The sequence below is a fragment of the Triturus cristatus genome, chromosome 2_1, assembly GCF_964204655.1.
Source record: "Triturus cristatus chromosome 2_1, aTriCri1.1, whole genome shotgun sequence".
Lineage (NCBI taxonomy): Eukaryota > Metazoa > Chordata > Amphibia > Caudata > Salamandridae > Triturus > Triturus cristatus.
Window position 1 is genome coordinate 86191049 of NC_140581.1, and position 14503 is coordinate 86205551.

At 47.1% G+C, this 14503-nt stretch overlaps 1 protein-coding gene across 10 annotated transcripts in view; it reads right to left on the bottom strand.

Moving 5' to 3' along the window:
* The window catches only part of RUSC2 (RUN and SH3 domain containing 2), a 352089-nt gene that overhangs the window by 50404 nt on the left and 287182 nt on the right, over positions 1–14503 (bottom strand). For all 10 annotated transcript variants that reach the window (XM_085628114.1, XM_085628122.1, XM_085628113.1 and 7 more), the window contains one exon: positions 10444–10549. In XM_085628114.1, coding sequence (XP_085484240.1) covers positions 10444–10549 — 106 coding nt within the window. The remainder of the gene's footprint in view (positions 1–10443; positions 10550–14503) is intronic.

Sequence of the window (14503 nt, forward strand, 5' to 3'; positions counted from 1 at the left end):
GGAGACAGTGGCAGGAGTCGGGGGCCCAGACACTGCTCAACAGGACGGGACAAAACAGCAACAGGGTGAGTAACGACCAGGGACTGGGGGGATGAGGGGAGATGGGCACAATGGCATACATGCACAATTGAGCTGTGCACATCTGCGGACAAACCATGCCCCAGACCCCAACTCCCACCAAGAGAACAATGTACTCAGGTATGCAACATCTCAGCACTGTATAAGCACAGAAATCAGAGGCACACCACATGTAAGGGATAAGGGGCAGCCAAATCAGAGCTGCAGGGGCAACTCCCCAAGAATGCAGCACACACACATCACATGCAGAGCACATCAACACTGACAACAATGTGGCACAAACCGCAACACGTCCACACCAGAACACAGTACACAACTGGTGCCAACTGGGTGTAGACCCTGGCCAATCACAAGTGGCATTGCAGGGAAATGTGAGTTGATAATGTACAGCCGTTATGTTGTCGAAATGTCCACTGTCCTGCAGCAAATGGGCAGCCCCTCCGAAACAGTCACGATGTACATGTACACAGTCATGCAGTCTGTATGTAAACATGTACAATGCAACAACACACATGTGGAAACATTGTTAAACTGCATCTCCCCTTCACATTGCAGACGGACAATCAACACCTCCTGCAGAGCAGCCCGAACCTCTCTTCTCTGATGACGAAGAGGACCACCACAGCTTCGACTCCGACGCACCCCAAGAGTTCATTGACAGTCTCCGCAGCCCACCTCCTGGAGCAGGGCAGCCCAGCTGCAACGAGGACACCTCACCCCCTGCACAGACCATACAGCAGGCAGCACCCACCACCACGGCTGCCTCCCAGGCCCCCACGAAGAACACATGGCCTTCTAATGCCGTGTGTTGGGACGCCAGGAGCAGCTGGCTGAACAGGTGCGGGTGGGCTTCGACCTCATGGCAGAGAAACTAGATGCCATACGTGGGTGTCTGAGTCCCATCAGGCACCACTCGCAGTCCCAACGGACACCCACAGTCCGCTCCATGCACTCCAACAAACCATGGCTGACATCACCAGAGCCCTGACTCTGAGACAAGAATGACTGTCTAGTCAGAGTGGCTCCAGCGAGCTCGCCCGGGAGTTGGGACTGGGACTCATGCGGAGGCTCATGGAGAACATGGAGCGGGCCAATGCGGAAAGAGCGGCTGCCACGGCTGCACACCAGCGAGAGGTAGCTGGGTTCCACAATGACCTCAAGACCATCCTCATGGCATTGCTGCCACAAGGCCTGGCGCTGATGCATGCTGCTGCTACCACTACCACATACTACTATCCACATCTCCGCCCCCTGAAGTGTCAGTGCCACACAGTGCAGCAGACATTCCACCTCCGGCCCCTGAGATGTCACTGCCATACAGTGCTGGAGAAATGCCAGCACCACCCACATGTGAGGCACATGACACAGCAGAGGATGAAGGTGCGGATGAAACCGCCTTATTGGTACGGAGAAAACTGTAGCATTCATCTCCGCCACATGGCCAGTTTCAGCTTGGTTCTGCCCTCTGCATCATCACCTTCCACTGTCCCCCGATGCACTCTGCGACACTCACCTTGGACCTCGCAATGGACTACCATATTCTGTATGATCGCCAATGACACCGCTATCAGACTGCAGACTGAACTCTTCCTCTTCATTTGGACTTGTCATTCCCTGAAGGACTCTGGCTGGCCCTCCACGGGCCAACATTGTAAAGTGGGGTTTGCATGGCCCCGTACGGCTCCAGATGCAACACTCCACTGAATGTGCATTAAACATTTCGAATCACACAGATGTGTTGTGTCTATGGTCTTTCAAGCGTGGTAGTATGGATGAATATAGGGTCAGTGAATTCCTCTTACGTCCATGTGGTACATGTCGTTGGACTTGGATCACAGGGTGACACATTGCTGAATGTTGTCCGGCTGGCGCCGACACCACAACAGCTATACACGTATTTGTTACTTCCTTGTCCAGCCCCGTATGGAACAACGCCCAGAGCCCCGGGGTCATTGTTCAAACCCTTACGCCGGACTGGCATACGCCAGGCCAGCCCACTCCGCTTACGCTCACAGTGGGTGGGACGACAACGCTACATGTCCCAGGTCTTCCCTGTAGGGATCTGCTGCTCACAGGTCTAGTTGTCAGCATGCCACAGCCACTTCCTCACGGCTGGTGTACACTCACACCACACCCATCCAGCACACGCGTCACAGCACATGTGACCCTGCCAATAAAAAGGGCTGGGCGCACACGCTCACCGCCATTTCCAACCTCTATCGGGGTGTATCCTTGTGGTGTGCATGTAGGCATGGGGTCCAGGGGCCTGCGACATCATATTCCGCAGGCCTGGAGGTGACATGATGGCGTCCGCACCACGATACCCAATCATAGAGGGTCCATGACTTGCGGGGCACAGACTCGGTGGCAACGGCTACACTGGGCCGGCACAGGCATACCGTCACGGGACGGTGACTTTCGGTGCGATGATGCCCCGTCCCGGCGGTCCGGACTGCTCAGGTTTTGTATGCCCTGCTGGACCGCAGTGCGGGCCTGAGCCAGTGGAGAGCGGGGGCCTACCGCCACGTGGCATGGCCTCGCGGGTCACAGAGTTAGGGGCACCTCAAGGGCTGAGCGGGTGTGCAGCCTGCAATGAGGCCGGGTGCACTGGTATGTCCTCTGCCATGGCGAAATCAAGACCCAGCACCAAAAGTAAGACCTGGTGGCCTGCGGAGCGGGGCTGCATGATGTGGAGGGTGCCATGTCCGCCGGCCTCGGGCTTGTGGCTTGCAGCGGCATGTGGTGGGCCCTCATTGGTACACGCCAAGGGCGGAAGGTGAGCAGTGAGGCCTGGGTGCGCAGGGGCGGGCATGAACCGCTGGGCGGCGGGTGGTGCTGAGGTGCATCTGCCTGGGTGCGCAGGGGCGGGCATGCACCGCTGGGCGGCAGGAGGGGCTGGGGTGCATCTGCCTGGGTGCACAGGGGCGGACAGGCGATGATGTGTGTGCAATTGTATGTACTGTGCCATTCATGTATCTGGACTCTGTTACAGATGATGGATCTGTCTCAGATGTGGGACCTGGTGAACTGCACTACATACCGGCACGTGGTTGGAGACACACCGGTGGCAGCAGGTGAGCAGTGTGGCCTGGGTGTGCAGCAATGTTCCCTCTAATTTATTTCCTCTGTGTGCGGCAGTGCAAGATCTTTGTGTGCTTCAGCCAAGGTTTTGTGCACCAAGCATGCCAGCGCAGCACTTGAGTATATAAATCTCTGGCACGTACCGCTCAAAACCTTTGTTTACAATGAGAACGAAAACAGGAGTATTTCACAAATATAGCTCCATTTAATAGCCTTGAGACAGTTTTGCAACGCAGATACAGATCATCATGACATGAGTTGTTTACTCTAGTGGCGCCTGCACCCCAAGTTCAAAAAAGGACAGGACTCAGAAGGTAGCACCATGATAAGATTTTATTGAATATTCGCAATTGGAGAATTGCTCATTTGGCGGGGGAATGTTGAGAGACTATACAAGGGTATATACATTTAGCAAGTTGACAATTACATAGCACATTAACATGTTGATGTACCACCTAACAATTTTTCAAGAGGCAGTCTGTAAAATGTGCACATCCAGGACAAACAGACTGTGGCAAAGGGTGGCTCAGACAAGTCAAGTGCTGACACGAGATGTGTGACATGCCTACTTCTTTCACCGGTTCTGGCCCTTCTTCCACGGCTGATACCCTTTATTAAGCTCAACTCCTGATCAGCATGTCCAAGTAATTTTCCTCCTGACTTTTTCCTCAATTTAGACTTCATAGTGTTTATGAGGCTGAATCTACAATGGGGAAAAATAAGTGCAGGTACTCAACCCACTGAACTGTAGACTAGAGGTGGAGCCAGGGGCATATCAAAGGGCGCGTAGCAGACACAATCATTTAATGACTCTTTTTTCTCAGTCCTCCTCTTCTAATCATTTTATAATCAGATACATTTTTATCCACTCATTATGCCACTCCTCTTTAACTACTCATTTATCCCCCAGGTTTACATTTTTCCCTTTTCTTTTTATATTTTACCCCTTTTTATATTTCTCTCCAATGTGTTCCTCTACCCCTTCTTTTTCACTCATCGCTCCTGCCACTTTCTGCTTTCACTTTCTCCATGCTTCTCTCCACTCTTTGCTTCCCTTTCTTCTCATTTCTCTGTTGCTTTGTCTTTGATTATTTTCTTTACCCTTGTCTCTATACCCCATCTTCCTTTTAAAAAAAAATAAATAAATAACAAACTTTATTGAGGTCCTTGACATCATAGCAGTGTAGAAATTAGTACAGATGGTCTTTTTCTTTGAGGCGGTCACAATAATACAATGTATGAGTCCATTATACAGTAATGCATATAATGCAATTGAAAAGTAACTGCAATTACTGCCAAATAAAGGCAACAGTTTCCGAAAATAATGCAGCTTAGACATATGAGCATCCATATCAGAAATCATACCTGGCCCATTTAACTAAAATAAACAATCCCAACCACAACCCCCCACCCAACCCTCCCACCCCAAGCTCCTGGTCTGTTTATGATATTGCCATTATCACCCCCCCCCCCCCCCCACCCCCATCTTCCTTAACCCTTGTTCCTTTATCACTACATATATTATTCTGATCCTCTTCTACCCCTTCCCCTTTATTCCTCCCTGTGCAGGTGTGGTGAACTAATGGGTGATACAGTGGTCCTGTTGCCCTGGCAAAATTACCACAAAATTCTCTGGCAATGAAACATGTTTGTCGCTCATAAGTAACTCTGGTTTTAATGCCTTACCTTGGGTCTTTATAAATAAAGAATGATAATAATCTTTATGATACGTTTTTAGTTTGTGGTCATGAGACTTAGTGAATGGACAGCAACACTCTGACACTGAGGACTGGACATAATGAGCTGTAGGGATAGATGCAGAAACCCACATTAGGTTTCCCTGTCACGTGGCTCCTAATACAGTGAAAAGCATCGCTGCACGCATAGGAGTATGCTGATGATGGGAAACCTTGCCACAAGGAATAGCTAGCCAACAGGCAAACAGCGGTTGCCTACGTGAGGTGTCTCCTGCTGTTCTGATGGCACTCGCTGCTGTGTGGCCTTATAAAATATGCATCACCGATGAATCAGATGCAAGTTGTTCAACTTTCTCCCTAGGTAAAATAATTAAAGAAATCAACTGATAGCCAATCATGCGGGATGTATAGGAGTAAGGGGTTCATCGTTCTTGTTGGCAGATACGTACATAGCTAAATACAATATGGAGGTTTCCCTTTGTTACAACTCAGGCTCTTTCCCTAGCTTCTCGTTTCCCTTTCTTTTCTTCTTGGCGATAATTTGATCCTTCTCTATTTCTCTTTACCCTTCTTTGTAATACCTACAAAGCTGCTATCCCCTCTTGTTCTTCCTTATTTTTCTTTGTTTCCAGCCACGCCTCATGTGCTCATCTTTTCTCCTATCTTAACTTGTCTTATCTTGTCTCTCGTGGTAGGACCGGCCTGCACATGCGTCACAGGATCGGGACCATCAGGCCTATTGGTTTGAAAGATAATGAGGATGGGAAAGGGTCAGTCTTAGACTTGACAGGTTTGTTGCTAGCCAGCAGACGTTTCCAGAGCCCGGATCTTTGAGGGGCATCTAGAGTTGTTAACGGGAGAAAGGCGGTGAGTGCTGTACATGACATTTCATAGTTCAAGTTCAGTACTCATTTCTAGCTCCAGCTCACTCCTCTTCTCAGTGGACATGCAAAGCTGTACACTCTTCCGTGCCACTCATTTGATTTATGTAGGCGGACTTTATCTGAAAGTATTGGCGAGCTTACACAAGGACACGTGCATTTTTTTCAGGCACAAGGAGATTTTGGCATTATGGCCAGAGCTGCTGACTCTGGAGCTGGGAAACCAGTTTGGAGTCTCAGCATCGGCTCAACATCCTGTGTTTCTGGGCCAATCACTTAATCCCCCTGTGCGTAACAAAAACATGAACGTATCCTTGTGTAACCCGACTGGTGCTCGTGTAAAGAGCTCCAGTACCTTTGCATCAAGTTCTCGCTGAACAACGTTTTTTACATAGAATCACAGGCTTGTGATTGGCAGATTGACAGGCAGTTCTGACAACGTGGGTGCTGCTTACAGTACACTCTAATAATTGTAAATGTAGAGGTGCAATAGAGTAAGCTACTGCTGGACTGTCACGCAAGCCCGGGCTCCAAGATCTTAAAGAAATGATCAATGGGAGGGCACAGATCAGCACCCAATGCAGAGACCTGGGCCACTAATCAGACACAAATCCACCCCGCTCACACCCTCCTCTCCCCCACCACTACCAACAACTCTTCCTCCGTGACTTACACATGCAGCCATCAGCACCGCGACTAGTTGATGCACGAATGAGAAAAAGGGCGCCATTCACCTGAGAGGGGTTATGTGGGACTTAGAAGGGACTGAGGGGCTGGGAAGGATGTCATGGTGCAGGTGACAGCAGGAAGAGGCGGTAAGCAAATGAGGAAAAGAGCGCCCTTCACCTGAGAGGGGTGATGTGGTACTTAGAAGGGACTCAGGGGCTGGGAAGGATGTCATGGTGCCGGTGACAGCAGCATGAGGTGGTAAGCGAATGAGGAAAAGAGCCCCCTTCACCTGAGAGGGGTGATGTGGGACTTAGAAGGGGCTCGGGGCTGGGAAGGATGTCATGGTGCAGGTGACAGCAGGATGAGGTGGTAAGCGAATGAGGAAAAGAGCCCCCTTCACCTAAGAGGGGTTATGTGGTACTTAGAAGGGACTCAGGGGCTGGGAAGGATGTCATGGTGCCGGTGACAGCAGCATGAGGTGGTAAGCGAATGAGGAAAAGAGCGCCCTTCAAGTGTGAGGGGTGATGTGGTACTTAGAAGGGACTCAGGGGCTGGGAAGGATGTCATGGTGCCGGTGACAGCAGCATGAGGTGGTAAGCGAATGAGGAAAAGAGCGCCCTTCACCTGAGAGGGGTGATGTGGTACTTAGAAGGGACTCAGGGTCTGGGAAGGATGTCATGGTGCAGGTGACAGCAGGATGAGGTGGTAAGCGATCCTCGGCTTACTCAACAGGCCCAGGCAGAGGTGCCTGTGTCAAGCCTGGCGCTCCAGTAGTTCAGGCTTTACAGTGCGACTGACACGTAGTAGGGCGTGTCAGGAGACGATGGAATATGCACCTACACGGTCAATGCATATTGATTTTTATTGAGCACCTGTGCTCCAGCATCGTCACATGAAATGTATGTTGCTTGGCAATTTTGCTACAACTAATGACAATTAAAAGCAGTGAGCGCACATTCTGAATGCAAACATTTAAAATGCTCTAATGTGGGATAAAGAACAAACAGGAAACTGTGAAATAAAGTATTTGCGTCGGTAAAACACTACATTTTATTTTTGGGCACTTTTAAACAGCTGCAAACCTTGGGCAGATTTGCAGAAATTAACAGCTTGCTAAACCGAAGCAGGACTCTGTTCAACAATGACTAACAAACACAAATCGTGCATTGGCACATAAAACAAACATTTCTGGATGTGCACATGGATGCTGCTGCACTTCTGATTAATCTTTGCAGCCTTTCAGGCTCCCCCACTCCCGACACGAACAGCACAAACGGCTTGTTTCAGCTGACCTTCACCCCGCCTTGTAAACTCACCAGAATTTTTCCCTGCATTTCAGCACCAAGAAAAATACCTTTCGTTGTTTTCACAGCACTCGTATTTTAAGAGGCTGTGGGCAGCAAAAAGTCTTTCAATTTTGCAGGAAGCAGAGACGTACGCGCTGTGCAATATAGTGTGCGCTCTAGGGAAAGATAGTGTGCGCGCGAGCGCAGGCGCGCATGCTACCGGGAACCATGGTGTGCAGTGTCGGCACTCTCTCTCCCTGTCCCTCTCTTCTTTTCACTATCTCTCTCTCCCCCTATCTGTCCGTCTATCTCTCTCTCCCCCTCTCTGTCCATCTATCTCTCTCTCCCCCTCTCTGTCCGTCTATCTCTCTCTCTCCCTCTCTGTCCGTCTATCTCTCTCTCCCTCTCTTTGTCCGTCTATCTCTCTCTCTCCCTCTCTCTGTCCGTCTATCTCTCTCTCCCCTCTCTGTCCGTCTATCTCTCTCTCCCCCTCTCTGTCCGTCTATCTCTCTCTCCCTCTCTTTCTCTCTCTCCTTCGCTCTCCCTCTGCTCCTTTATGTGCGCTGAACACACCTTCTCAGCATGATTTTTGTCATGCAGGCTGTGACCTACGGATAGTCCAGAGGGGAGCCACCATGTGTCTTCATTTCTGTTCTGTGTTTATTTTAATACATTTTCATTTGTTGCTTCGAAGGTGAAGGTGTGATGCTCATTTTTGTGACGACACATGCATGTCATCAGATGTGATTGTGCGACATCATGCAGATTATTTGGTACATGATTCTGTGTAGTTGATGTGGTATGTCTTTGGCCTGGGTGGAGGGTTCTGGGGAGAGGGGGTCCTGGGGGTGGTGGCGGTGGGTGTTGTGGCCCTCTTGGGTGTCTGGCACGCATGTTCAGTGGCTCCATGGCATCTGTTGTTCTTCAGGTGTGGCTCTGGGCTGGACTCTCTTTTCTGGTGCAGGTTGTAGTCCGACTTTGCTCCAGGTCGGAGCAGGTGTTAGTTTCCTGGTTCTAACGCGCCTTATCGCATGTTTTGTGATCTTATCGCAGATCTGGCTGGTCGTTGAGAATGTTGAGGTGTGGTGTTGTTGCGGCTTTTTGCATGGGAACGCCTACTCTGCATCTCATTAGCGATAGTTGCCGGGGTCATCTGTGGCGATGTTTTTTGAGGATGCTATCGCCGGAAAACTGGTGATATCGGCTGTTTGCACCAGCTTGTGAATGGGGCAGTAAGTTTATCACGCCTTTGGCTGCGGAAAGTGCTGATAACTCGGCGATAGCTCCTTGAGAATATGCCCCATTGTATGTTACAATGAGAAGATAATTGTATACATATTGTTGAATGAAATTCATTCCACAGAGACATCGACAGAGCAGCCCAGACCCTTTCCATAACAGGGAAAAACTTCCATCAGTGGAAAGGTTGTAAATGGATTTAGTATGGCGTTGACATGGTTTCTTTTTTCCTCCTATAATTTCTAAACACTGACTTTACCACAGTTTTTTAATAGGTTTACCACTCAATACATCAGAGTTCCATTTCTGTGGAATTGTTTATTATGCCATACATCGATGCCAAGCCTGTCTTCCCATTATACACTCTTTATTCATTTGTTCACTACAACAACATAGCTTAACGAGTGTGAAATGTACAAAGTGTTGTTGCTACTGTGAGATGGCATGCATTGCACGCTCATCATATATATATATATATATATATATATATATATATATTCACTTAAAAAACCATAGGTTTCACACATGTTATAGTTAGCTGGACATTTCACTCGTGAAAAACCATTGAAATTCCCCCGTTATAGTTAGTGCAGGCAACTATAACTCACGCGACCGCAATCCTCTGCTGATGACGTCAGATATTACATCACTGTATTTAGACACTTATTTACCCATGTCTTCTTCCATAAATTTTTAGCTATACATATATTACAAATATTTTTTTTTCAGAAATACACATATGTCATCAGTGATGTAATATCTGACGTCATCAGCAGAGGATTGCGGTCGCGTGAGTTATGGTTGCCTGCACTAACTATAACGGGGGAATTTCAATGGTTTTTCACGAGTGAAATGTCCAGCTAACTATAACATGTGTGAAACCTATGGTTTTTTAAGTGAATTTGCAAGGTTTTTTAAATGCTAATTCCTAACTATAACGTGTGTGAAACCTATGGTTTTTTCGGTGAATTTGTACGGTTTTTTAAATGCTAAGTTATGTATTTTTTTTTTTAAGGTTTTTCACCGTGCGCGTACCGTACGCGCACGGTGCGCGCACGATACGCGTACTCCGCGATTTTTCGCAAAAAAATTAAAGGAAATTTTGGCCCTTGGGGGTCCTTCTGGGACCCCCTGACAAAGGCTAGGGGGTCAGGAACTGTCCACCCTGCCCCCTTTTCACGTTCTCCACCTTTGTTTTTCACCCCCTCAGACTGCGAGAGACAAAATGGCGGCCGACACTTCCTGGTTTCGACCGATTCGAATGTTTACTAAGCTCTAACAACCAATCAGTATCGCGACCGCCAGTAGATAATATATATATATATATATATATATATATATATATATATATATATATATATATATATATATATATATATATATATATCCATCTAGCCTGGACCAGGCCCCTGGTGCAAAGAGTCAAAAGAAAACAAACTACTGCCCATGCAAACAACCAGGTCAAAGATGCAACCCAAGGTGGCCCACAGACCATGAGCAAGAGCCGCTTACTTGAGCAGTCCAAAGATGAAAGCGTTGAACCGCATGGTGTGGTTCGTCAGCTCGGAGTACTGGCTGATCCTGCCGAACAGGCTGTGCAGTACCTTGGTGGAAGGACCTGTGGAAGGAATGCAAACATGAAACAATCAGTTTTGTTATGAACGCCACGGTCAGGGAGAGCGATATCAACACCAAACTATTGAAGCGCAGTCAAGGCCAACACATCCATCGTGCACTGAGATCTTGTGTACAAAAACAAATCCTACTTCTCAAAATCAAACGGTACATTTGAGAGATTGTATTCAGATCACCTGCACAAGCCCAGGTCCTCGAATAACTTGATGCTGGCAGCGTATAGCTCTCTGGCTTCCGGACTATCAAATAACTGCATGGCAGCGCCTCCTACACTCCCAGCCAGACTCAAGGGATTGAAGAATTATGACCCCATTGCACCCATTTTAAATGGGGCCATATGTACTATTTACAGGTTGCAAAATAATGCTCACAATAGTAAGACATTTAGGAACCGACCTAGGTACTAATAGTGGGACGGAATCCGACATACTTCATGAATAATTATCTGGTAGATCACAAGGTCCAACACACTATGATTGAAGGTCGTCGCAAGGATGGTGGTCTCTTGAGGTCAGCAAACCATCATGTCTGTCGTTGCTTTTTAGTAAAGCAATCTGTTTTTTTTAAAATGCCGCCTGTTAACCAAACAGTTTTTTTTACCATTCACTATGAAAAAGGAGTCCCCAAGGTACCCCCTTCCATTTTGTGGACTCCTTTGAGCTGTTGGTAAAAAAAATCACTGTTTGCGACCGGATTTTGGTTGCAAATCCCTGCTACATTAAATACCGATTCCGTATATGGAAGGGACTCCCACAACAAGCCCTTCTGGATACCGAATCAGTATCTCATTTTAGGAGTAGGAAAATCTTTTCCAACTCATAAACTGGAATTAGTAAATATTAAAAACTATTGTAACTGTGGCAAACACTGAATTGGAGCGTTTGCGACCGTTAAAATGCTTAGTGTATTGGGCCGTTGATTCAAAACTTGCTGTGTCACCGACAAGGCAGTAACCTCCACCCCCTCACTTTATCTGGAAGAAAAAAAATGATATCTCTGGTGGCTAACACAGAGTCTAAATGATGTTTGCTAAGACATCTCCCAGTTAGATGGTGTATTTGTGGACATTTGATTTGCTGCTGCAGTGTGATGTTTCCTTGACTCAGGCTTTGGAGAAAATGCACCTGACAAGGCTACAAAACAACTGATCCATCATCTCAGAGGAAGTAATGTAATGTCCCAGTGCAGTGGGTGCTTTCAATGCACTCTGGCTGAGTGGAACATATACAAGGAACTGGCCTCTATGGAGTGTGAATTATTAAATGTATTTCTTAAAGATAACACAAATGGCTTCTGCCAAATTCCTTTAACTTCCTGCTGTGAACGCTGTCTTCATTTGCGATCAGTGTACGCTTTCTGTTGCCGGTTGGCACTGACACAAATAAGCTAACTGACAAGCAGCGATAATACCAATATGAGGGCCTAAATTTCACCTGACAAAAATAAATACAGTTTCTTAAATATTGTCTACAAGAATATTGCCCCATTGGAGTTAATATTTTAAATATACACACAATGGAAGATACTTTTATAAACACTTTTTAGGCCACAATGTTTATATCAAATGAGATTTTTGTAATTGATATTGTAGCATACAGATGACAATCCATCCAACCTTTGGGCAGTGGTAAGGATTAGGAGGGACAACTCTCTAAAAGGCAGGAGTATGTTCTACTAAGCAGCTCCACATGGGCTAGGCTCAGCTCTGGCATGCACTGGCCCTCCCGCTGGAAAGTGTCTGAATCATACAAGGATTGCAAAGGGTTTACGTGACGTTACTACACCAAGTCCATCCTACTGATATTGGAGCGCCTGTGGCTTTGGATCATGTGCTACTCATGCTTGTTGATGAGGAATATTTATTAGATGAAGTTTGTGGTGATAATGAGAAGTTCTGGAGCTATGCACCAGGACAGGGAGGACCTGGCTTGACAGTTCGGGCTGGACTGTTCCCATGAGGCACAGGGTCAAGACTGATTTGCATATGGCTAGGTTCAAACTGAAATGGCATGGTGAGCAGAAACACGATGGATTTAGGCCCAGATCTCTGTGATGGGGTGAATGTATGACATTGTTCTGCATTCTGTCCATCAACTGTTGTTTTTGCATTTGTCACCCCGAGTGGGAAGGGTATGCTCAGACGTGGGTCCCGGGCTCTCCATGCCACTGGAATCAAGCTATCCTGGCTGAAGAGGGGTGATACCCCGAAACCGGTCCTAGGATGCTTGGTTACAGTCCAGGGAGGACCTGGCTTGGCAGTTCGGGCTGGACTGTTCCCATGAGGCACAGGGTCAAGACTGATTTGCATATGGCTGGATTCAAACTGCAATGGCATGGTGAGCAAAAAAACGATGGATTTAGGCCCAGATCTCTGTACTGGGGTAAATGTATGACATTGTTCTGCATTCTGTCCATCAACTGTTGTTTTTGCACCAGGCCTGAAAACTGGCAGTGTCCAGAGGTTATTACTGTATTCATCACAGTGTCTGGTGGAGATATCTCAAGAGATGGGAAGGCATCTAAAAATCCAGTGGCCACAATAGACTAAGCCTATCTACCATGTCCATGTCCCCTAAGATACCTGCAATTAACACTCTTGTCTCCTCAGCTACAGTCCAGCACTTCCTGTCAAGAATGAATTCCTGCCAAGTGGGACAGGATGGGAAAGGATAACCATGGGATCTTGGCAATCAAAGAAAAGCAGATGTGTAAAACAAATGTATCGCCAAAACATGCAGGACCAATATTTGTGTTTTCCCTAATGGACTGTTGGGATTGTTTAAGTTTGTGTAATCCACAGTGTTGCAGTTGGTGAGAAACTACTTGCTCAATATTTTAACTGGAGCACAACTAGGTCTGGTCAGCTTTTACCAAAATCCATCACTCACACACACGTGAAAACATTTATCCACATGATGTTTCGAACATGTGTTTTCTTGACTAATCTAACCTGTCATGGGAGAACCAAGAGACAATTTAGTTTATAGTGTATGGTATGTTATGTAAAATAACCAATATTATCAATTTTTTGTTCCACAGCAAATGACTTATTTTTTGTTAAGCTAGGATCATTCTTAAAAATGTGTTTGCTGAAGATCACCTAGTCATGCCTTCTGATGAACAGCCTTGCAGACTCCACAACAGCCTTTGAATCTGCCATGCTTTGCTGCGGGTGTGGACAGACACATCCACAGAAGATGAGAAAAGAAGACAGTATCAGCAGGTGAATGTCATGTCTACTCAGAACACACCTGGCGGTGCAGTCAGAGTTTTATTAACCATGCGCTCGGAAAGCGGAAATCATCCAACCACATGCTCTCACCCAAAGTTGCCAATTCCAGTGTGAAAGAAGCTGACAGGTTTCTGATTTCCGCCGCAGGAATGCTTCAGTACAGTGATAACGCAGTGACATTTTAACTTTGATACTTTGGGTTAAGATTGTTCGACTTGTGTAGCACAACTCATGTATGAGGGGCTCCCTTATGGCACTAAGTGACAAGTAGGCTCAAACAAGCAGGAGGCAGACAAAACATGGACAGGAATTGATTCTTCACCTGAAGTTGTGATGGCTGTTGATCAGGCGGATGTGGGGCGGTGCTACGAAGAGGCCCTTTGACGAGCTTCCAGCATTGATAAGAACCTGTCCTTTGTGAAAACTTGTATGGAAAGGGGGCTTGACAGGTGTTTGTTTGCAGAACTTGTAAGGGATTAGATTAGGCACATCTCCCAGCAAGTTAAGAAGACTCTGGACTGCTAAACATTGTGGACAAGGAATCTAAGCTAAGAAAAGGAGTCAAACGAAGAACTGTAAGTGGGTGGAGAGGCTGTCCATATTCATGAGGTGGTCACAAAATCATTGGCGATATCCAAGTAGACGATACGTGAGAAATGCCCAGTGCAGGCTGTTTCAGTGCTAAGCCTCAATGTGGAAATAGCC